The following is a 23,317-nucleotide window of genomic DNA, read 5'->3' on the forward strand; positions in this document are numbered from 1 at the left end:
TGGATGCTATCTTGGGTGACATTTATACACAGGCATTGCTGATACGAAGGAAGCAGTCCAAAGGTCTAAGGAAAGAATGGCAGTAGAGCTAGTGATATTACTGAAGTTCTTGGGCAGGAATGAGACATGTCTAAGGGAGAACAAGACAGCCACTGGGATTAAAGAGAAATAAGCGAGGAGGAGGAGAATGGTAGCAAATGAGGCCAGGAAATAAGTAGGGGCCAGATTATAAAAGGCTTCATAGATGAAGAAAATAAATAGATTTTACTCTAAGCATGACAAACCCATTAGAGGGTTTTATACAACAGATTAAAGGGATCTGATTTTATTTTAAAGATCACTGGCTAATGTTGGGAATAAAGGGAATAGAAGGTGGGAAATACAGTTGGGAAGCTGCTGCGAGCGAGAGTGGAGCTTGGACTGACGAGTTAGCAGATGCTGGGCTTGCATCTCCTTTGCAAGTACAGTTCACAAGGCGCTCAGCACTGAATGTAGTCGGCAGGAGAGAGAGAAATGATTCCTGGCTTTGGCATTACTATCTAGATAAAGGTTGTGCTAAATACGGAAACTTTACCCACTTCACAAATTTATATGTATATTTTTAAAGATACTTTAAAATGTATAATTACTTGGAACAAAAGCTATTACCATGTTATAATTGATACTATGTCAGGAGACAAAACGGCAATTTAAATAGGCATGAACCGAGCCCTGCATTGTGGCGCACATCTGTAATCCCAGCACTCGGGAGGCTGAGGCAGGAGGATCCTTGCAAGTTCGAGCCCAGCCTAGGCTACAAAGTGAGCTCAAGGTCAGCCTGAACTGCATAGCGAGACCTTGTCTCAAAAAGACAAAAAAAAAAAGTCATGAACCTAGAAATACCACTAATTGTAGCATCCATCAATGGATCTGTCTTACAGTGATATTTTACTAGAGTATGAATGATACTTTTCTGTTTCTCATTTCTTCTATATTTATTTCCTGGAATTATCCTGTAGGAAAGGTCTGTCTCTGCTCCCCTATTTGTTCATTTATGAACCCATGAGTGTGTTACTCTTTGGCTTAGAATCGTTATTATCATTAATTTGTTGCTAAACTGTCCTCCAATGCGGACCATTGGGAGTTCTTCCCAGTTGGTTCTTGTGTCCTTTTTACCTGCCCCCACCCTTTTTTGTTCTGTAGGTTTTTGGTGTTAATTTGTACATATTAAACTATACCAATCCTGGGGTTATCACCTCATCTCCATAATATTTGTATGCATTAGCTTGATAATGTTATCTATTGGTAAGAGTTAGAAAAGCCCTTAGAGACCATCTAATTCAGCACCCTACATTAGCTAGAATCTTCATTAACCATCACCCCTCCGTTTGCTTCTGATTTAACACTATTAGAGAAGGATTTACAACTGTAAGACAGCATGGTCCATTTGGTAATGGAATTTATGATTTTTACATTGAGCCAAAATCTATTTCTTGCTCCATATAACTTTGTGCTATTTAAAGATAATGTTCAAGCTAATATCAACAGCATTACTATGGCCCTTCATTTTTTATACAGTAGTGTTTCATTTCTTCCACATCCTAACAGTGCTGTAGGTTCTAGTTTATTTTTTACTACATAGCACTATAAAATAGGTGATAAGATGTGCTCCAGTACCACCTCCCTTATTTTGGATTTTTTTGTTTTTTAATGTAGCCTCATACTGCTTTAGCTGTTTTGACAGTCATATATCATTGATTCCCTTTATGGTCACTAAACCCGCACGTCTTCAGCATGTGGAGTTGTAAACTGATGGCTTTCCTTTCATATATTTATTAAATGGATTTATTAAACCAAAAGCTAGGGCTTGTGTTTCTGATGGAAGCTCATCTTGATAGATTTTAGCCTGTTTCACCTTATCTAGCTAAACTTAAATCTCGATTTTCACATAACATGTCTCCCATATTAATACAGGAAACCAGTAAAGGTGGCTCAGATTCTTTTTATGAAGAAAACCAATGCAGCATCCGGGTACAAACCAATGCAGCTTAATAGTCTTTTTAACAGGACAGAAAAGTGCAATTTGCAAAACAGTAACATGGCTTACATGAGATGTGCAAAATACGGACAGTTTGCCCTTCCCCAAAAAAACCAATTCACAGGTTTTTATTTTACTCCTTAATTTCAGTTCCACTTAAAAATGATTCAAGAAATCATGTGTTACATGTCCTGGGAAGATAGGCCTAGGTAAAATACCCAAAACATTTGGAGTAGTGCCAGACAGGAAAGGGGAAACGAGAAGAGCAATGGTACTGTTCTCCATTTTGCCTAGTTTTAAGAAAAACCAGCTGGGCAGGATGATGCACACGTTGTAATCCTGGGGACTCAGGAGACTGAAGCAGGAGGGCACCTGGGAAACTCAGAGAAACCCTATCTCAAAATTAAAAGGACTGAGAATGTAGCTCAGTGGTAGAGTACTTGCCTAGGCTGCCCAAGGCCCTGGGTTCAATCCCCTATACTATATGCCCCTTCCCCCTCAAAAAAACTATGACATGTCACAAGTTTTTATTTTACTCCTTAATTTCAGTTCCACTTGAAAAAGATTCAACAAATCATGTGCTACATGTGTTTAAAATTTTCCATTTAACCACAAATGAATGCATCAGCATTGTAAATATCCAATTCAAAATACCAAATATCCTGGGTATGTAGCATACATACTGCTTCAGCTCTGTTGAGTGATATTTCATCTCTTAGGTGGGTGTGGAGCTTACAGAAGTTTACATTATTTTCAGTACTGTTTCCTTAAATATGTTAGAAAAAAGGTTTAGTAAAAACATTTGGATTTTACAGTCAGCATAATAACGCAACTTATTCCATATCTTGACTCATTTTTCAAGCCTTTGACAATGTTACGATAGTGACTCAGCTACAGTTCTAAACTTCCACTAATTTTAAATTTACCAGATAAGCCGTTTATCACTGTGTTCTTGTATTCTACATAAATATTTGTTTATAAAAATTTTCTCAAATACAAGAACTGAAAAGAAACCAAATCATTAAAATTATAGGCCTACATAAAACCAACTTTTAATATAAAGGAATTTTTTCTCTGACTTTACAATTGCACAATTATAAATTTTTATTGACAACCTTATTTTGAAAAACACATTTTTCAGATATTCTGCATAGGTTGACTATACTATCAAGGAGATAAATACACAATATTTTCTCTGTTTTATAATTTTTTCCATTTTATAATTTTTAAAATGTGAACAGAAAACCCAGTTAATGTATTGGTTATTCCTATTGTGGGAAATCCAAGAGATGGGAGAGACCAGGGAAGAAACAGGAGGACGTTTGACTGGCTCAGGGAACTCACCTTCTAAGGCTGAACAAAGAACAAAAAGGGGTGCTTTCTTTTTATAGTGCGGAACAGGCAAAAGTTACAAAGCAAGAGAAGACAGTCACTCTTGTGTTACCTTTTTTCTTTTTCTGTTGGTATCAGAAATCGAACTCAGAACCTTAACACTTGCCAGGAAGGTTCTATGCTACTGAGTTATATCCCTACCCATTGTGTTACCTTGTTAACCTTGAAGAGAAACGGAGTCCTGTGTTCCCAGGATGCTAGGACGTGTAAAACGTGTTTCCTGCCTGCAGTGGTTAGTTTTATGAACCCCAGTTTGGGATGCTGCCTAAGAGCTAAGATGCCTGAGATGGACAACCTGCACCATCTTACCAGTAAAGAAAGCACAGGGCAGCATTCCTGAGGGGTGTCAGAGAGGTTTGGAAAGATTTCTGCTCAGAGGCTTGACTAAAATTCTGCTGTATTCCCCAGGCAGATCTAGTGACACTCTGAAACATTCATCCCTCTTATGAATTCTCATCAAATTGAATGCTTTCTTGGCGGGGGTGGGAGGGTATTCAAAGCTAGCTCCTAGAAGGTGGCAGGCCAGCCTGCACTACCTAGTGGGACTGTCTCTACATCAATCAAACTTTAAGTCTAGCAGGGAAGAAGACTCTTCGAATAAATCTGCGTAAGCAAATAGTCACAAATTCACAAATCAATGCAAGACTTAACAAAAAAGTGCAAGAATATAAGTATAGCCGGGCATGGGGGCACACGCCTGTAATTCCAGCACTCGGGAGGCTGAGGCAGGAGGATCAGTGCGAGTTTGAGGAGCCTGGGCTACATAGTTCAAGGCCAGCCTGAGTATATAGACAGACCTCGTCTCAAAAAAATAAATAAAATTTTAAAAAGAATACACCATACTGAAAGTTGCACACATATGAAGCAGCGACTATGTAATGCAACATGAAAAAATGTATTTTTTAAATAAAAAAATTACCATTGCCTCCCTTTTATTATTGTTAGATTAATAAAAGAGGTATACACAGACATTTACTCTTCGCAAAGTAGGAGTTCCGGTGCAGACTGTCCGTCCAGAAGCACTTCCGCTCTCTAGCACTCCAATGCAGGTTAGGACATTCCTAGGTTCCTCTCTATTTCCCTTATCAAGGTACTGTACATTATACAGTATCTCCATAGGCGAAACACTTTAAAATGCAGCACACTGTGGAACTTCATGTGCATTCAGACAAACCCAAATTCAGCTCTTCTGAGTCAGTCACTAGCTGTGTAACTTTGTAGAACCGGGAGACTTGAGTGAACAAAAAGGGGCGCTAGACGAAACTGTGCATCACTAGGATAGCCGACTCGGCCCAAGGGCTGCTGGTCCTTGCTGTGATGTCACTTCCGGCGCGCCAAGCGCGCGCTTTTCCTGCGCGGGAGAGTAGACCTTGGGATGTTTTTCCTAGGGAAAGTAGGCGAGTTCTAGCCAATATCGTTCTTCTGCTTAAGAGGCGAGTACTTCTAGCATTTCCACACCTTTCACCAGTACACCCGGCGCCTCCTTACAGCAAACAGAAAGATCAGCGCTGCCCAAGTCACCTGGTTCACCCGGGAGCGTTCTTGGCCTGAAAGGAAAGTGCTGCTAACAATCTGCCCTTCCCAGATCGAGTTACTGCAAATCTAATTCCTGCGGAGTGGCTGTGTGCGCTGCACTCCTCGCAGCTGCCCGACCTCTAGATTCCAATATTATTTGCTGTTGGTTTGAACCAATCCCCTAATTTTGAGCACTGGTGTAAGGAAAGAAGTTACTGCGCAGTGTAAAATACTAAGGTGGTTTAGTGATACATAGCTGGGCGTGGGGGTGGGGTGGAAACAAGTTTTCGATCACGATAAACCTGTGGCGTAAAGGAGATTTAATTACAAAGGTTGTAATTAAGGAATAATGTTAGGTTGCAGGTAGTTTTAATCGAGACGCGCTTAGGACGAGTTGTATGAGAAGATTTGTTTCTAAACTTAAGACTAACTCTTTGATTGCACGTTTTTAGACAAATGATTAAATTTTATTTTGAGAAATGTTTCCAGGAAATGAGATGCATTTATTCTACCTGTTCTATTTTCCTTTCTTGAGTTTTTAAAATTACACTTTGTCTTAATGATCAAAAAACAAGTAGCACTTTTCTGAGCACGATCCACTCAACTGTTGTACTATAAGAATACCTATTTTATAAATAATAATGAGTAGTTCGGTAAAAACAGCGTAAAAGTAACAGTACAGGGTGAGCCTCCCTTAACTGAAATGCTTGGGACCAGAAGTGTTAAATATGTGTGTGAGGGGTGGAATATTGGCATATACATGAGATAGCTTATCAGTGAGACCCAAGTCTAAACATGAAATCATTTATGCTTTGTTTTTTGTTTTTTTTTTTTGAGACAAGGTCTCGCCACGTTGTGCAGACTAGCCTTGAACTTGCTTATGTAGCCCAGGTAGACCTCCAGTTTATGGCGATCCTTCTGCCTCAGCCTTCTGAGTGCTGGGATTTATGTTAAAACCCCAGCTTATTTATATTTCTTATACACCTCATACACATAGTCAGAAGGTAATTTTATATGCAGTACTGTTTTTAACATGCCTTGCTTTAGCTGACATGTCACAGGTGTGGCATTTTCTACTCGGAGCATCATAGCGCTACTCAAAAAGTTTCAGGTTTGGGAGTGTTTCAAATTTGTGCATTAGGGATCTGCCTAACCTGTAATACTAACAAATTTTATATGTCTCTTGCCCTTTGAAAGCATTCTACTCATTTATGCTGTTATTTATGTTCACGGCCTTTATAAAGTTTTGATGACTTTTACAAACTTTCCTATAGTCCTGTATATATTTTTTATACGTTTAAAAATATTCCCTATATATTAAAAAAAAAAAAATAAAGTAGGGCTGGCTCAGTGTTAGAGCACTTACCTAGCAGGTGCAAGGCCTTAAGATCCCTAATACCACAATTAAAAGAAAAAAATCAAATAGTATTCATTAGTTTAAGTAAAAAGATTAATCACAAATATCAGCTGCATAACAACCATTGTTAATTCCATCACCTTGTATGTAGTTCAGCGTTGCTTGTACTGTTCTTGTGCTACTTTGTAAATGGTTATCTGATTGTTACTATGTTTTTGTTCCTTTACTTTTAAAATTTAAAAAAGGAACCAAATACCAGCTTCAAATAATGTTTGGTTTTGTAATTCTTTTCCAGGAATTACCTGTTAGAGTGAGAAGTATGTTAATATTGAATAAGACAGCAGGATTTTTTTCTAAACCATCAAAAAGGAAAATTTCTGCATTTCTAAGAAGTTTTAATTTTCACCCCAGAACGCAATCCCTTCATAAAGTAGTCCTGGGAATTGAAACCAGTTGTGATGACACAGCAGCTGCTGTGGTGGATGAAACTGGAAATGTATTGGGAGAAGCAATTCATTCCCAAACTGAAGTTCATTTGAAGTAAGTACACCTTGTCTTAGTTGCTGCTACCTTAAAAAAAGGTAAATGAAACCATTCTTTTGTATTTATCCCATATAATAGTGAAATTTTATGATCTGCGTTTTTTTTCTTTGTGTAAAGCTTCTCATAACTGCTACAGAAAACCTCAAAACCTCACCTTGGCTTTTACACCTCTGCACAGCATGATCTTCACCTCAGCTAATACTGTTGTCAAAAACAGATGAAACAAGGGGCTGGGGATTTAGCTCAGCGGCAAAACCGCCTGCCTGGCAAGTGCAAGGTCGTGAGTTCGGTTCCCGGTACCAGAGAAAAACCAAAAAAAAAAAAGAAACAGCCTCATTCCTAGCTCTAATATTTTATCAGTGCTTTTCTCTCCCTGGAATGCCTTTTCTTTTCTCCATACATATGTTTCAGTCTCAGCTGAAACTCTACGAAAGCATGACTTGATCTGTAGCTTTTCTACGTGTCTTGCCACCAGTTCTGGCTGAAGAGGTTATTTTGAGATTCGGGCAGCCTGAAGAGATGCAGAGCTGTGGACTGGCTTTGACATCTTTATCTTCAGATGCTGCTCAGCCACCACTGCGGCTCCTAGTTGCTCTTAGCTGCTGCTGCACATTCTCTATCTTCTTCAGCCTCTTAGACCCCGCAGCCCTTGTGCAATCTAGATTTATAGGGTGGTACACAAAAGTCACTTCATGCCGGTATCAACCCTGACTATATAAGCTATTTACGCGGAGACTGGGAGGTGCTTCTGTGCTGGAATTCCACTGACTCCAGGCTCACTGTCCAGTGGAAATCACCACCCCTTCCCCTACAGCCTGAACCACAGTGCTGCCATCTTGAGCCCTTTTCCCCTACACTATCTTAATCCCTAAGGGGGAAAATCCTATTCATGTTTATATGTAGAACTCGTGTTGATACTGAAATACATAGTAATACACTGTTGTATTAAAGGTTAGAATGATGTAAGGTTTATAAACACAGAGGACCACCAGAGAAGTTATGTAAATAGCTGGGCTTGATATAAAGTGCAAAACATCTAGAAGAAATAACTGAGCACTAGTCAGTTGTTGCCGTGCAGGAATCTAGGACCTATGTCTTTAGATCATCAGAATTTTCAACCGAAAGTAGAAATTCATAGTTTTTGATGTAGTAGCTAAAGAGTTTAAAAATTTTTAGCTGTTTCACAATATAATGAAATATGCTTCCAAGCACTCACATTACAGCTTCTGGATAGTGAAAAGACTAGTAGTATTGGGTTATAGACTGGTATTGAATCCCAAACCAAGCACTTAGTATTTATTAGGTCTGTGACTTTGTGCAAGTTCTTTGTCCTGATCCTGTTTTCACATCAATAAACAAAGATAACACCTGCCTTGGAAGATTAAAAATAATTTATGTGAAGAAACAGTAACCTTCAAAGGATGACATCCTTTATGAAAGGGACTAAGCTGGATAGTCAGGTCCAGTGAAGAACTAGAAAGCCCTTACCTTCAAGAAACTTATCCTCATTAGAGGCATGTTGGGTAGAATACAGGAAATCTAACAATGCAATGGCAGTGTAAAGTGAGAATCACTGATTTCTGACTTTCTTGAAATTTTTTTTTTGTTTCTTTTTCTGGGACAGGGTCTCACATTTAGGCTGGCCTTGAACTTACGATATAGCCCAGGCTGGCCTTGAACTCACAGCAATCCTCTTGCCTGTACTTCTCAGTGGTAGGGTTACAGGTGTGTACTTCCATACCCCACTGTCTTAAACCATTGAACATTGTCTTCGTTACTTTTCTCTCGTTGCTGAGACAAAATACCCGATGTCCAGAGTTAAGGAAGGAGAAGTTTATTTAGCTCACAGTTTGTGGAGGTTTCAGTCCATAATCAGCTGGCTCCAAGGCAGGGTGGCATGGCAGAGGGTGACAGTTCAAGGCAGCACAAGACAGCAAAAGTAACAAGAGCAAAAGGGGGGAAGCAAACCTCTTTTCCTCCCTTATACTGTAAGCAAGCTATCTACCCACACCATCTCTTGCTCTCTTACACAGGCAGGGGATATTTACACAGTGAAGGCGCTGGCTCCCTGCTGAGTCACTCAGTTAAAGTTCTAAACTTCTCCGTTCTCAAGCTGACACAGTGTATCAACCACTACAAACATGTAAGCGTGAACCTTACAAAAAAGGCTAGTTCTAGCTGCGGGTGGTGGCGCATGCCTGTAATCCCAGCACTTTGGAGGCTGAGGCAGGAAGATCATTGTGAATTTGAGACCAGCCTGGGCTACAAAGTGAGCTCAAGGCCAGCCTGAACTGTATAGTGAGACCCTCTCAAAAAGACAAAAAAAAAGGCCAGTTCTGAGCATATCTAAATTAAGTATTCCCACTAAATTAGGTTTATTCTGTATCACCAAATCCAGCATATTTTATTTGTAATCTTCTTTTACAATTTACACATTTGTACTCTTCCACGTAATCCTTGTTCCAGTAGACCTCAAGCTCCGTGGTGAGGTGTGAAGCACAATGTGTGATATATCAAGTCCTCAGTAACGTTGAGAAATGACGAGGCCTTTAATAATGGAGATAAACTGCTGTAGCCCAAGTGAGCACTGCCAGCAGACGGAAAGAGGAGCAGAAGTACTTGATAAGCGTTCAGTGTTAAGAGTGTAGGTCACTTAAGGAGAACACTGGGCAGACTCATCGGCCCTGCCTTACGCAGCTCACCTCGGCACTCACTGGAAACCTGTATTTGGGGCACTGTGAGTACAAACACGAACGAGATACAGAAGCTTTGTCTGCGGGCAGCTCCCTGTATAAAGAAGGTCATGTCTTTTGTTCCTAGTGGTTAATATAATCTCTGGAATCTAAAATACACAGAAGAGGCACAAAAAGGAAAGGAAAAGGTGCAAGACAGAAGGAAGGAATGAGTGGTGGAAAAGGAATTTAAAGTCTCCAAAATTCCAAGACAGTAAGCGTTCTGAGTAGGAAAGCGGTAGGGTCAGTGACAGGGAATGCTGTGTGCTGTCCTCTGGCATCCCAATACGGCATGGTCTCCAAAGACCACGGGGTAGGAAGGAAAGTGCACTTAGAAGACTGTCGAGTACACTGACAGAGAGAGGCTTTTTGTATTTGGCCATAGCAGTGAGATGGTGTTAAGTATAAAGAGTGAAAGGGAAAGATGCACCTTACAGCCCAAATGGTTATGGGGTTACTGATCCCACAAATACAGATAGGAATACAAAAAAAGTATCTTTGAAGAATTAAGGTAAATTACATTATCATATGTATGTGTTGAAGTAAAATACCTACTGTATATCTCCCTTATTGCCTAAACTAATGTAGATGGCATGATCAAAATATACTGTACATGTTTAAATTTTAAGTTTTTGTTGCACTAAGAGACACATTGCTATTAATCCTCTCCCACATTCTCCCCTTGCTTCCCGCACACACATCCCATCATTCCTCCCACTTTCTGAAGCAGTGCTGGAAGCCCCGTTTTAGTGTCTTTCGGAGGCATCATCAAAAATACCGAGGGTGCCGCTCCCCGGGGTCATCCAGTGGAAGAGCAAGTGTGTGCAGACATGAATTTTCTTCAGATCAGTGTTTTCAGTTGATTCAGGACAGACCCCGAGGCAGCCTGCACAGCACATCTAAAGACGTAACAGGACTTCCAGAACTGCTTCCAAAAGTGAGAAGAAGGATGGAATAAGTGTGTTCAAAGCAAGGGAAAGTATTTGGAGGGAAATTACTAGCAACATTTTTTCTAGGGGAATACATTTTTAAAATTTTAATATTCTATATTATCATACTTCATATTTTAACTATTAAATAAGCATTCATTGATCTAAGGATTATTATTTCTTTATAGAAGTGGGAGGTCTTACAACATTGAATATACGGGAAATAAGTTTGGAGGTTCCTTATGTACTTTGCACTCTATATTTTATTGCACTTCTTCCAGATTATGAATCAGTCACATGCTGGCACATTTGTTGATAGCAAATTTGCCTCCTCATTCTTTACCCTTGACATTTGGAGTGACCATGCATTGTCTTACTTGTATCAAGAATCTCATTTACCAAGTCTGAGCACTGGATTCCCAAATTTTATGTTGGGATTGCTTTCTACTCTCCTGCTGTGACCTCAAGTGCAATATATTTAAAAATAAACTCATCTTCACAAAATCATTTTCTCGTTTCTCACTGTGTTTCTTTTCTCCCACTCATTTCATCCAAAAAATCTGAATCTTTGATGTCTTTGTCCATTAGTCCCATGTGTCTGGTTGTCTGTTACAGCCTCAAGGTTCTCTGTCTCTTTCTGTCCATTCCCATAAATCACCCACTTTAAGATGTGATCATTTTACACAAGTGCTTTTTTGTAGTAATCTCAAAATCTCTCCATCTGCAAGGATATTAATTTTCTTAAAATATAATTTTATCCTGTCTTTCTCTTGCTTAGGACTTCTGTAGACTGTTTTACACAGAACAAATCTATGAGGGTTTTGTGCATAGGTTTGAAAAGGCAGAAACATTATCCTCTTAATCATTTCATATCGAGTTCTTATAGTATGCTACATTGTAGAGCACACAATTTGAAAAAACTCAGTATTTCCAGCCATATAATGATTAATTTGGAATCATGCCTTCAGTTACAATATTATCGCTTTTGTTTCTTTGTTTTTATACTCTTCAGTTTATAAAACGCTATTTTTTTGTTTCTTTCAGGACAGGTGGGATTATTCCTCCGGTAGCTCAGCAGCTTCACAGAGAAAATATTCAACGAATAGTACAGGAAGCTCTTTCTGCCAGTAGAATCTCTCCAAGTGAACTCTCAGCAATTGCAACTACCACAAAACCGGGACTTGCTTTAAGCCTAGGGGTGGGCTTATCATTTAGCTTACAGCTGGTGAATCAGTTGAAGAAGCCGTTCATCCCCATTCATCACATGGAGGCTCATGCACTGACTATTAGGCTGACCAATCAAGTAGAATTTCCTTTTTTAGTTCTTTTGATTTCTGGAGGTCATTGTCTATTGGCATTAGTCCGAGGAGTTTCAGATTTTCTGCTTCTTGGAAAGTCTTTGGACATAGCACCCGGTGACATGTTTGACAAGGTAATTATTTAAGAATTAATTTCTATATTTTTTGTTACAGTGTCTGTTGATGCACTGCTGCTATTCATCCAAGTATTTCTCAGTATCTTGAACAATCATTGGCAGCATAACCAAGTAGATTTCTTTTTCTTTTGTTTTTAAACACTATAGAGCCTACTGTCATGTATAAAAAGGCATGGCTGCCAACAGCTAAAACGATAAGAAGAAACAGCAGGGCACGTTTTTCTCTTTGAAGTTCATCATTCAGCAGTCTTGATCAACTCCAAGCCTATTTTCCAACCCCATAGGAGGGCAACAGTAGGGGCAGCATTTGGCCACTGTTCATCAGGTTGTCAGGAACAAGGTTTTCTGCTTTGCTGAACACCAGCTAGACCCCATATTTGTCTAAGTACAGTGTACAACATTTTATTAATTTTGCCATTCATTTCCCTTGCGTCTTTTGGTATTAAAATACCTGGTTTGTGACTTAGTTTTTAAAATATATTTTTGTTTTTGATAGGTTGCTAGAAGACTTTCTTTAATCAAACATCCAGAATGCTCCAGCATGAGTGGCGGGAAGGCTATAGAACATTTGGCCAAACAAGGAAATAGATTTCATTTTGATATCCGTCCACCCATGCATCATGCTAAAAACTGTGATTTTTCTTTTACCGGACTTCAGTATATTACCGAAAAAATAATAACGCAGAAGGAAAAAGAGGAAGGTATATTTCCAATAAGTACAGTTGGACAGATAAGTAGTCCTAGGTTGTGCCTGAAAGCACCTACTTATCTCTGCAGGTATCGAGAAGGGGCAAGTCCTGTCTTCAGCTTCAGACATTGCTGCTGCGGTACAGCACACAGCAGCATGCCACATTGCGAAAAGGGCACACCGTGCTATTCTGTTTTGCAAGCAGAGACAGTTGTTATCTCAGAGTCATGCAGTACTGGTAAGTTCTGTCATCTCACATGTCAGTCATAGTACTCTTTGCAGTGTGTTATCTTAATTGACCTTGTGTTTAGGATAAACTGGTCTTTATGACCTACGCTGGCCCTGACAGTGTGAAATTACGAAGAGTGGAAGAGACTTACAGTCATTTCTAGTACAGATGTGGCAGCTTTATGGAGCAGGCACTTGTACAGCTTATACAGCAAAAAATACATTACCACATCTCACTGGACTTGAAAGAGGGTTTATAAGAAAGAAACCAAATGCAGTAATTGCTATCACTATTTTTAGAAAAGTGAGCTGGTTTCCTCCTGTAGTGAAATCCCTTTAAATATCCTTAAAGGTCTTGATAATCTTCCAGGTTAATGTATCTTAAACTTTATTTATTATAAAATTATAACTATAATAGCTAATGTTTAAGTGAAAAGTTGAATATTAAATGAATGTTAAAGATAATTGTTTTTTCATGTTTATAATAAAATAAAAAATGTTTACAAGTAAAAATGGCAGGTTCTAAAAATTTTGATGTACTGTGGTGTACTTACATTACAGAAATAGTTAGAAAAAGTTGGAAATATATAAAAATGCTAGTGGTTATACCCTGATAGTAAAATTGGTAGTGATTTTTCTCATCTCTAAATTTTGTAACACAGTCATCTCTCTTCCCCATTACCAACCTCAAAGTGTAGTTTTCCATTCTGTAATGCTGATGTGTGCCTCAAGCTTGGTTAGCAGCTTGGCTTGTACCGTGTGACAGTTGCTAATTTTGACCTTGTCGGTTCTTTCAGGTTGTGTCTGGAGGTGTTGCGAGTAACTTTTACATCCGAAGAGCTCTAGAGATTGTCACTGATGCTACGCAGTGCACTCTCTTGTGTCCTCCTCCCAGGCTGTGCGCGGACAATGGTGTTATGATTGCATGGTAAGCCGCAGGATGTGTCCATGCTTAATCGTGTAACTAGTAATTGCCATTTCATTGTACTAAATCTGTTCTTTTAAATCTCTGGGCCGTTTGTCTTATTCTGCTGACTTTTATTTAGGAATGGCATTGAAAGGTTACGTGCTGGCTTGAACGTTTTACACAATGTAGAAGGCATCCGCTACGAACCAAAGTACGTGGTACCCTTTATACACTTTGTGCAAGTTCCGTGATATAGTACAAAGCCTGAATTTTGCTTTTATGAGATTTTCATTGACATTCTGATGGTACTGAAAGGAAAGTTGCATTAATTGTTTTCATAAACCCGCTTGAGGTTGACATAAATATTTTTGCTACAGAATCAAATTATAAAATTTTTGGCAAATCACATGTGGGTTAGAAACCAACCTTGGATAGGGGTGATGGATTTCCTTTATTTGGAACCAGAATAGAACCCATCTACATAGCCTGGACTTTTGCAGTGTCAGGAGGCTCTTAGGACTAGCAGGTATGCCGGGGAACTTAAGAGAACGTGCAGAAAGCGTGCAGGTGTGAGATTGGGTTGTGACTACATTCTTACAGGGGTAGCTGAGAAGTGGTGAGAAGACAGCTGCTTCCTGTAAGCCTTACCTCCTGTCCCAAATCAAACTTCCAGTAACCTTGTTCATTGTTATCAAGCTCTTGCCTAAGTTAATTCTGGAATAGTAAAGGACAGTTATGTTTCATAGTCTTAGCATAATTCTCTTTTGGACTCTATGTCATCTGCTGTTTTAAAACTTGTCAGCATGACAGTCTATCATGTGACAGGTGTGAGTCTCTTACGTGCATTAGCCAGCCCGGGCACCAGGCTGTGCCCTCTTGTGGCAGTGCTGAGGTTGGGGCTGATGGCTTCTCTAGGCAGGGATCAGGTCCAAGTCTTTTTTTTTTAACTTTACTGGTACAATTTAAGTATACATAATGATGCATTCATTATAGGATATTTGTATCTGTACATGCTATATCTTCATTCCTCTTTTTTCCCACCATTCTCATCCCATCTTTTCAAACCACCTTCCCCTCCCCATTCACAAAGCTCAGTTTTACCTTGACCAACATAGAAGCAGAAATCTGAGGTCAAAATTACTTACTGAGAAGGAAGTTTAAACAGAGAGTAGGAGATAAGACCTGTCCTGCCACTAGTGGCAGAGGAAGGTTGGAAAGGGACAAGCCAGCTGTTGAAACCTCAGAGAATACGTAAAACCCTAGGGGATTTCTAGAATGTGAGGCCAGGTTGGACTTTATGTGATAAAATGCCTTTACCATTTTAACTTTGTAAAAAATTGTGTGGCATCTTTTGTTATGTGTATTTCATTTAGAATTTTTAACCTTGCTAATTTATAGTATTTGAGAACAGTAAAATTCTTATTCAACACGTCTCAAAATTTATATGCCTTATTAATGAGATGGTCTTCATTATCCTAGCTTGAGATTCCATAGTACTTGTATGTATGTAGGACCCATTGCCACATATGATGCATTATATATCAGATATTGCTCATCTAAAACATAGTTTTCAGAACTAGTGATGGATCGTGAAACAAGTATTTGAAATAATAAGATGTGTCTCATGATGCAGATGTCCTCTTGGAATAGATATATCAAGAGAAGTTGGAGAAGCTTCCATAAAAGTACCACAATTAAAAATGAAGATTTGATTTTTACTTTTCAAGTCTCTAAAGGTAATGTTTCAACATTAAAATTAAGTTTTCATATTTTTTGTGTATCAAATTGTAGAAATATATTATCAAAATTTTTTTGTTATTCCTTTTCTTGCGTACTAATTGAAAGACAATGTCATAGTCTCACATGGGAGCATAGCTTTTCTCTTTACATTGTTTTTTTATTTTAAAGAGAAAAAAAAACAAAATAACAACAAAGACAAAAACAAAACAACACAAAAACAATAGAAATGATACAGAATTTCAAAACAAGATCATAGGAATATAAACAGTGGTTGTTATATTACATATTGTCATCTTCAATGTAGTTGCTCAGATTACCAAATGTAAGAATGCAAGATTGATCAAACAGTTAAAGGAATAAAAAATATATTATCAAAAGCCAAAATAAAATATCTTGTGCAGAAGGAATGCACTGATGTTGGCAGTAGAAAGAAAAACATTGGAAGAAATTCAGTGATTCTGTTGAATCCTGGCTCCATATCATACTGCCTACATCTTTTCTTCCCTTTGTCAAATCAAGATATAGAAGCTGTTTTTTGACCTTTACTGAAACATCAGCCTGACTTCTGTAATGAAAAAATGATTTTAAAAGGCAGTGGTAGCCTGGTCAAAGTTTTTTTTCTTTTGTTTTGCTTTGGTTTTGGTTTTGGTTTTGGTTTTGTGGTAGCAGGAAATTGAGCCGAGGGCCTCCACACAGAGCTACATCCCCAGCCCTAGTTGCATTGTGTTATGTTGTGTTGTTTGGTCTTGCTTTGTTTTGTGATTTTGAGACAGGGTGTTGCTTCATTGCCCTGCAAGACTCAAACCTGCAGTCCTCCCAAAGAGCTGGGATTACAGGCATGTGTCACTGCCTGGGTTTAAAGCTGTTTCTAATCAGAGAATTCCAAATCAAGACCAAAAGCTGATTAACAGAATGTACTATTAGTTGTAAAAAATGCACGTTATTATGTATCCTCTCTGGAATAAGTCAGTTTACTACATTTTTTTTTAAAGAACATCCAGTTTGAGATTTTACCAATTAAACATGTAAATTCCCTCTCAAGTATGTCTTGTTGATCAATACTTAATTTAGTTGATCATTGCTTTACAAATTGTATAAAATCAGATGAAAGTAAGTGAGAGGAAAAAAAAGTTTGTTTGAGGGTAATTTCCTTTGAATTTGGAACTTTGTACTGCAGCTGTCATAGTTTATTGCACTTTTTCTGCCTAAGCTAACTGAATATACTGTCTTCTGACTAGGAGGACAGTGTGACTGACTATTTAATGCTCTTTGAGAGATCTTACCAGGAAAGGCTTATATCATCGATACTGGACCAAGTTTTTAACTTTCTAATCAATGATTTGGTTTATTAGGAAACTAGAAGCTAAGGACAAAAATCTAGAAAACAAATATTTCTTATTTTAAACCTGCTTTAAATGACTTTACGATCATCTGTTTTATCCTACAAATAGAAAACTATAGATGAAGGAAAATATAGAAATAGTGTTTATAAAGCTTTGCATTCTTTGATTCTAAAGTGCTATGTAAGTATGGTAGAATTGTTTAAGAAATACCATTTAAAAGAAGCTGTTAGTTTGTGAATTCACATTTACATTTGGACCTGCATTTTGTATCAGAGAATCTGAATTCACAAATGTAATGATTTCCTGTGTTTATTATAATCAGAGTTCATATAAACTATGGAAGAAGATTTACCCAAATTTCTTCCTTTTATCACAAATAGGGATACCCATAAGCTAAGTTTTTAAATTTTAAAATTTTGAAAATTGCTCCAGGTACTATAATCATACATGTCAACATTCAGTTCATGATATAAGTAAAGCTAACTACAGATAAAGAAAATGAGCAAACTCTGGAAGCATTTCAGTACTTGGCTCTAGGGAAGGAGGAAGGAAGGAAGGAAGGAAGGAAGAGGAAGAACAAGAAAGAGAGGAACCCTGAAACTCTGTATTCATAACTTATGTGTCACAGTTTACTGCCATAGTTTAGCTAAGAGGCAAGTAAATTATTGAAACTCCATAGGACTTGAGGCTTTTCTCATATATGATTTTTAAGAAGAAATAGAAAGCATGGAGTGATAAAAATCTTTATGGGAGTTGGCTGGTTTTTAGCAGAAATACTGTGAGTTGTAGTATTGGTAGGATTGTCTGGCTAATCAGGAATCACCTGTGGTTATAAGGACACCTTGCTCTTCAACCTGAAAATACTCTTAAAATATAGTTTTAAGCCTAATGGACTAGAGTTTCAAAACTCAAAAGGTGCTCACTAGAGTTTTTTCGTTTTTGTTTTTGTTTTTCCCATCTACAGTGGCTTAATACTTCCATCAGTATGAATTTTTACCTTTAATTTTGCTGAGTAAATAGTTTCTTATTATTTACCACTTTCTAGAAATAAAACACACCATGTCCCACATATATTTCCTATATTAGTCCATCCATCAGAGAGTTACAACTATTTAACATAATTTAGAATTTAATTTGAAAATTTAGAGGTCTCTTAGTTTGCAGTGGTTAAGAACACAGGCTTGGGATTTTGAGGAAGCCCTGAATACATGCAGCTACCATCATCACTGTCATTATTGTTGTGTTAAGGCCTATTGGGAAAAATTAATTATTAATATGTATTAATTACTAATTAATACATATTTTTGATGCTTCCAGATCTGTTCCTTTTCTCTCATTGCTGAGACAGAATATTTAATGCCCAAAATTAAGGAAGGAAAGGTTTATTTAGCTCACAGTTTGTGGAGGTTTCAGTCCATACTTGGCTGGCTCCAAGGCAGGGTGGCACATGCAGAGGGTGAGTTCGTGGCCGTGGAAAACAGCAAAAGCAGCAAGAGCAAAAAGGGAACAACAAGAGCAAGCCTCTTTTCCTCCCTTATATTGTATGCAGGCTATCCACCCTAGGGCGGGTGTAGCACTTACCCCCATAATCCTAGCATTGGACCATGAATCAATCATAAACTCTAGAAGCCCTCCCCATGACTGCATGAGACTTTGGGGGGACATCTAGACACAAACCATAACATCAGGTAAAGAAGGGATTATAGGGGCTGGGGATTTAGCTCAGCGGCAAAGCGCCTGCCTGGCAAGCACAAGGTCGTGAGTTCGGTTCCCGGTACCGGAGAAAAACCAAAAAAAAAAAAAAGACCTTGAGACCAGAGGCAGTTAAGCAAAGTGGATGGAGAAAAGGAGGGGAATTAAGAACACTGTGATGCCTAGCTTGCATTTGCATCACATCGGTTTGCCGCTATGAAGTAGAAGTAGGCATACACCAAAATTCGCTCCTATTGGAGCAGTGCTTTTAGAGCAAAGACATCATGTGGTTGTAAGCCATATAAAATGTCATTCTTTGCGGTCACAAACCAAAGGCATTGTGTACATATGGAATATGGTCAACACTGGTGGCCGCATCTTGTAACCATACTTGTGTACCTGATAGACAATGATGTCACATTTTATTTTTAAGAAAATATTTTAAAGTAGTATACATCTCATGTTTTAGAAGTCTCATGGGTTTGTAATATTTACCATTAAATAAAATATTTAAAATGAGTGTTAATACGTGGGATACATTGAATCTCAGTCCTCTAACTTAGCATTCCAATTCAAAAGTGTTTCTATTTCAGTTAATACATATTAATAGGTTTACATGCAGGCATTCTTTTATTCTCACATTCTCCTTATTTTGTGAAAGCATAGCTCTGACCTTGTGTTAAATTCCAACAGACAGGCCAAGGAAAATCTGTTTAATATCAATTTCAAGAACTTCCATTCAAAAGATTGCTCCATTATATGTACTTTACCATAATTGAAAAAATTCTAAAACCTCAGAACCTTTTCATACTAAGATTTTTTACTAGCCCTCTGCAGGCTCTGGGTTGGCTTTCTGTTCCTGTTTCCCAAGTCGGTTCAAACACACTATTCTTGGTCTTATTACATTGATGATATCTGATGAAATTGCAGATGAAAAAGCGAAAATATTATGAGAAATTTTGCTCTTTTTTGTCGTTTTGAAGAGTCCCGCGAAGTTAGTTACAGGAGGCATTAAAGTCAAAGAATCTCTTGGTTGAATTTTAGGTTTTGCTTTTCTTCGGTGCTCTTTCCCTAAAAATTGGAGGACCACAGTCAGACATTTCTTAAACCTAAGTCTCACTACTTTCAGTTTTACATACTTCTGTTTTTTATGTAACTAAAACGTACTGAGAAAACAGTTCAGTAATTCCCAGGCCTGTTGATGTTAGAGACCAAAAATTTGTGGGGATTAGTGTGTGGTTCGCCAGCTTTTTTGTTAGAACCAAAGTGGCCCTAATAAAAAGAAATGCCAACTGCTGTAAACATAATTTGGTAAAATAAGGAATATTTTAACTCCAACAGAAAGTGGAAAAGGCATTGTCTTAAAATGATAGACTTGACATTTTATAAAATTAATTTTATCAGAAATTTCCTACATTGTCCTTATTTTTTCTTATGTTACTGTAAACCTGAAAGAACTGCTTCAGTTACTGCTTACCTATTGTTGTTGGAAGCCAGTATTAATGTGAAGAAAGAATAGAACTGACTTTATCCATTTGTATAAATCATTCTTTTGTTAAAGAGGTATAGAAAAAATGCTCTTCTACCCATGATATTCAGAAATATAGCATATGTACACCTAGCGTCCTGCAAATATTCCCTGAATAAATGAAGTCCTTCCTTTCTCTTTACTACCTCTTCCTTTCTGTTTCTGACTCCAGAAAACTGATTTTGACTGAATGGTTCTATACTTTTGACTGTAAGACAACATACCAAATAAAACTGAGTTTGATGCTTTATTAAGCACAGATGAAGGACCATATACCTTATATCAATAAATGGTTTACATTTCCTAGTAGACATCTAATAGGAAGGGATGAGAAATAGGATCTAGACTCTTCTTCAGATCTAGGTCATGTAGCCTTTAACTATGTGCAAAACTATGGGGTGTCAGTGGGAAACATGTCTCTGCTCTAAGAATTATAGACAGTTGTACATGAAATAGAACTATAGCAATATTATTTAAGGCATCCATGCCATTTAATGACATTTCTGTGATTAGCTTAAGAAAAAGCAAAGAGCATTCTCTGGCAAGTTATACATGCTATAACTTTTTATTAGTAAATTATTAATGCAGAAGACCTTATAAGAAATTATTAATGCGGGCTTACATATGGACAGCAAAGTAGAAACTTATAGATAACAAAGGTTTTTTGGGTTGCCTCTGAATTTCAAATTTTTAGAGATAGAATTATAAAATGCTACAGCTAGCCAGGCATGTGATCCCAGCACTTGGGAGGCTGAGGCAGGAGGTTTACTGTCAGTCTGAGGCCAGCCTTGTTACATAGCTCAAGGCCAGCCTGAGCTACACAGTGAGACCCTGACTCAAAACACGAACAAAAAGCCAGAGCTACCTGAAAAATAAAAGAAAAAATAATTACCTTTTCTAAAGACAGGATTTATGAAAGGGCCTCCATTCCTCTCCAGACTGAAAGGAAAATATTTTAAATAATAAGATAAATGAAGACTTTGAAGAAATATATGAAGGCTTTTTCCACGTACCATCTTCTATGCCTCATGGCCCACGTCATACATTTTAGGTAGCATGTAGAAAATGATGCTCATTTGGGTATTTTATCTTCAGTTACTCGGAACATTAAATATGCTTGAAATGATGGGCAGAAGAGACACTTTAGCTTGTGTAACAGTTAAGCTGGAAGGTCAACTGGACTGGTTTATGATCCGTCTCGGCAGTTAGTAAAGCACACTTCTAGTGTGCGTAGGTGGGACTTCAGTATACAAAGATATGTTCATATCAAATACTCCTCCCCATGAGCGATCTCCCCTCAACTCCCAAGTTCTATACAGTAATTCGCTATTACAACTTCAGATAGAGGCACAATACCTTAGAGAAGGAAGTCCAACCATTTGTTGCATTTGAAATTCCTTTAAAAATGCTGGATTAATACTTGCATCTCTGCTGATGTTGTTTCTTATACGAAGGAACTGATTAGGTTTATTCCTGCATTCCTTTAACAGAATGCGGAAACCATTTGCATTGTAGGTCAAGTATCCAAGAGCACAGGAGCATGCTGTACGAACCTAAGTAAAGAAGAAACTGTTCTCCTTAACCAGCGAGTTTTCAAATACCTCACCAGCGTTTCCTAGACAAGCCTGTAGATGGGTACAATGTGCGTGTGCATAAACTGACAGCCGTTTTTAGATGGAAGAGTAACAGCCGTATCTTTCAGAGGAGACTGTCCACTCCCACTGCTGTGTAGTAGTTTGCAGTATTGTAGAATCACGTGAAGTATTAAGGAGACGCCCACCGATGAAATCTGAATCATAGGTTATTATTAATGTACAACCAAAGTAAGAACTTTAAAATTTAACCTTTGAAATTTCAACTGTGACTATGCATTGGAATCACCTGAATAACTGACAGTTACGCCTGAGCCCCATCTCTGGAAATTCACTTAGTTATTCTAGGATGCAGACTGGGCCTCAGGGTTTTTCAAAACCACTCAGGTGATTGTCAGCGCAAACCAGGAAAGAGACAAGAGGCTCAAGGAGGCCAGATCAGGAAAGCACTGTTTTACGCTGAGAACCACAAAGAAGCTCAGGTGCTGGGCCTCCGGACTCTAGGAAGAGCAGTCATTTTTTAAAGGAAGTACACTTTGCCTGTGACTGAAGTAATTAGCTTGTTCATGTGATGTGTGCTCTTGGGCAGAGATTTGGGTAGCTGATAGCATGAAAGATTTAATGCAATGAACAAAAACCAGGCTCATGCATGGTTCCAAAGGATTGGCAAATTAGCCTCTCACTGGCATCCAGCTGCTCCGTGTGCCCAGGGGTCTTCCACACCTTGATCTCTGTTTTCATTGTGCTGTTCATGGATTAACACTGTCAGCTGCTGGGAACTTGTTAGGAATGCAGTGTCTGGGGCCCACGTCACATGTATTGAGTCTGGAATTTGGGAAGCGGGCCCAGCAACCAGCGATAGGTCTTTCAGGTAATTCTGGTATACCCTAAAGTTGGAGAAATAACTGCTTCAGCCCTCTAAGGGGGAGCACTCAGAAGCAAACCATTGCCGTGGCCATCGTCCTCTTGCATATATCCTCACCTCTAACCCTGCTCAGCGGGTCAAGAAACCTGTCCTGTGGATTCTACTTCCATTCATTACAGCCCATAGAAAAAATATTTCAGTGAGATCACAAAGTAACTAGTTTTTGTGAGATGCTTCGTAAACACTTCAATTAGAAATTTCTATCTCAAAGTATTTGTCCGTGGGATGAATCAGCTCTGGCATTAAGATGACCTATTTCACATGGTTTCCCTTGTTTTTTGTTTTTAATTCTCAGACTAGTTTGAGCAGATATTTCTTTTTAAACCTTTAAATTGTACTGCTTTTGTAATTAAAATCCTGTTTAAGTCTTGGAGTTAAAGCAAAGGTGCACTATATAGGGATCAGAATGGTGAATGGCCAATATGACTACTTAGTTCTAGAAAGTGCATCTAATTTTCAGATAAGAACATTAACTATATTATGTAATAGTCAACCTGAGGAAAAATTTCATAGTGAAAGATTTGAGGAGTCATGGTTATTTTCTTTCTTTAAAGGCTACATTGTATCAAATGAAAAGGGACAAGAAAAAAAAGAATAGAAGGAAAAAAATGGAAAAAACTTTTTTAAATAAGGAGGGGAAGAAAGGTTGGGGGGGAGGAGTGTGGAAAAAAGAAGCAAGATGTATCATGTACGGGTACAAGTTTTATATGATCAGTGTTTTATATGATCACTATATCTAAAATATATAAAATAA

At 38.2% G+C, this 23,317-nt stretch overlaps 2 protein-coding genes across 5 annotated transcripts in view; one reads left to right on the forward strand and one right to left on the reverse strand.

The window, feature by feature from the left end:
• The first annotated feature begins 4,751 nt into the window (after positions 1-4,751).
• Positions 4,752-23,173, forward strand: Osgepl1 (O-sialoglycoprotein endopeptidase-like 1). The gene is made up of 9 exons (XM_005373318.2): positions 4,752-4,842; positions 6,577-6,821; positions 11,530-11,917; positions 12,417-12,621; positions 12,698-12,846; positions 13,634-13,764; positions 13,883-13,954; positions 15,377-15,479; positions 21,537-23,173. Exons 2-8 carry the CDS (start codon positions 6,601-6,603, stop codon positions 15,453-15,455), a joined length of 1,245 nt encoding a protein of 414 aa, XP_005373375.1. The 5' UTR covers positions 4,752-4,842; positions 6,577-6,600; the 3' UTR covers positions 15,456-15,479; positions 21,537-23,173.
• Positions 19,321-23,317, reverse strand: part of Ankar (ankyrin and armadillo repeat containing) — a 41,972-nt gene continuing 37,975 nt past the window's right edge. For all 4 annotated transcript variants that reach the window (XM_013512359.1, XM_013512361.1, XM_005373315.2 and 1 more), the window contains 3 exons: positions 21,403-21,599; positions 20,939-20,985; positions 19,321-19,589 (listed from right to left, as the gene is read on the reverse strand). In XM_013512359.1, the coding sequence (XP_013367813.1) occupies positions 19,342-19,589; positions 20,939-20,985; positions 21,403-21,599 (492 nt within the window). In that variant the 3' untranslated portion in view covers positions 19,321-19,341. The remainder of the gene's footprint in view (positions 19,590-20,938; positions 20,986-21,402; positions 21,600-23,317) is intronic.

This window comes from Chinchilla lanigera, unplaced genomic scaffold (assembly GCF_000276665.1).
Source record: "Chinchilla lanigera isolate Chin_1 unplaced genomic scaffold, ChiLan1.0 scaffold00002, whole genome shotgun sequence".
Classification (NCBI taxonomy): Eukaryota; Metazoa; Chordata; class Mammalia; order Rodentia; family Chinchillidae; genus Chinchilla; species Chinchilla lanigera.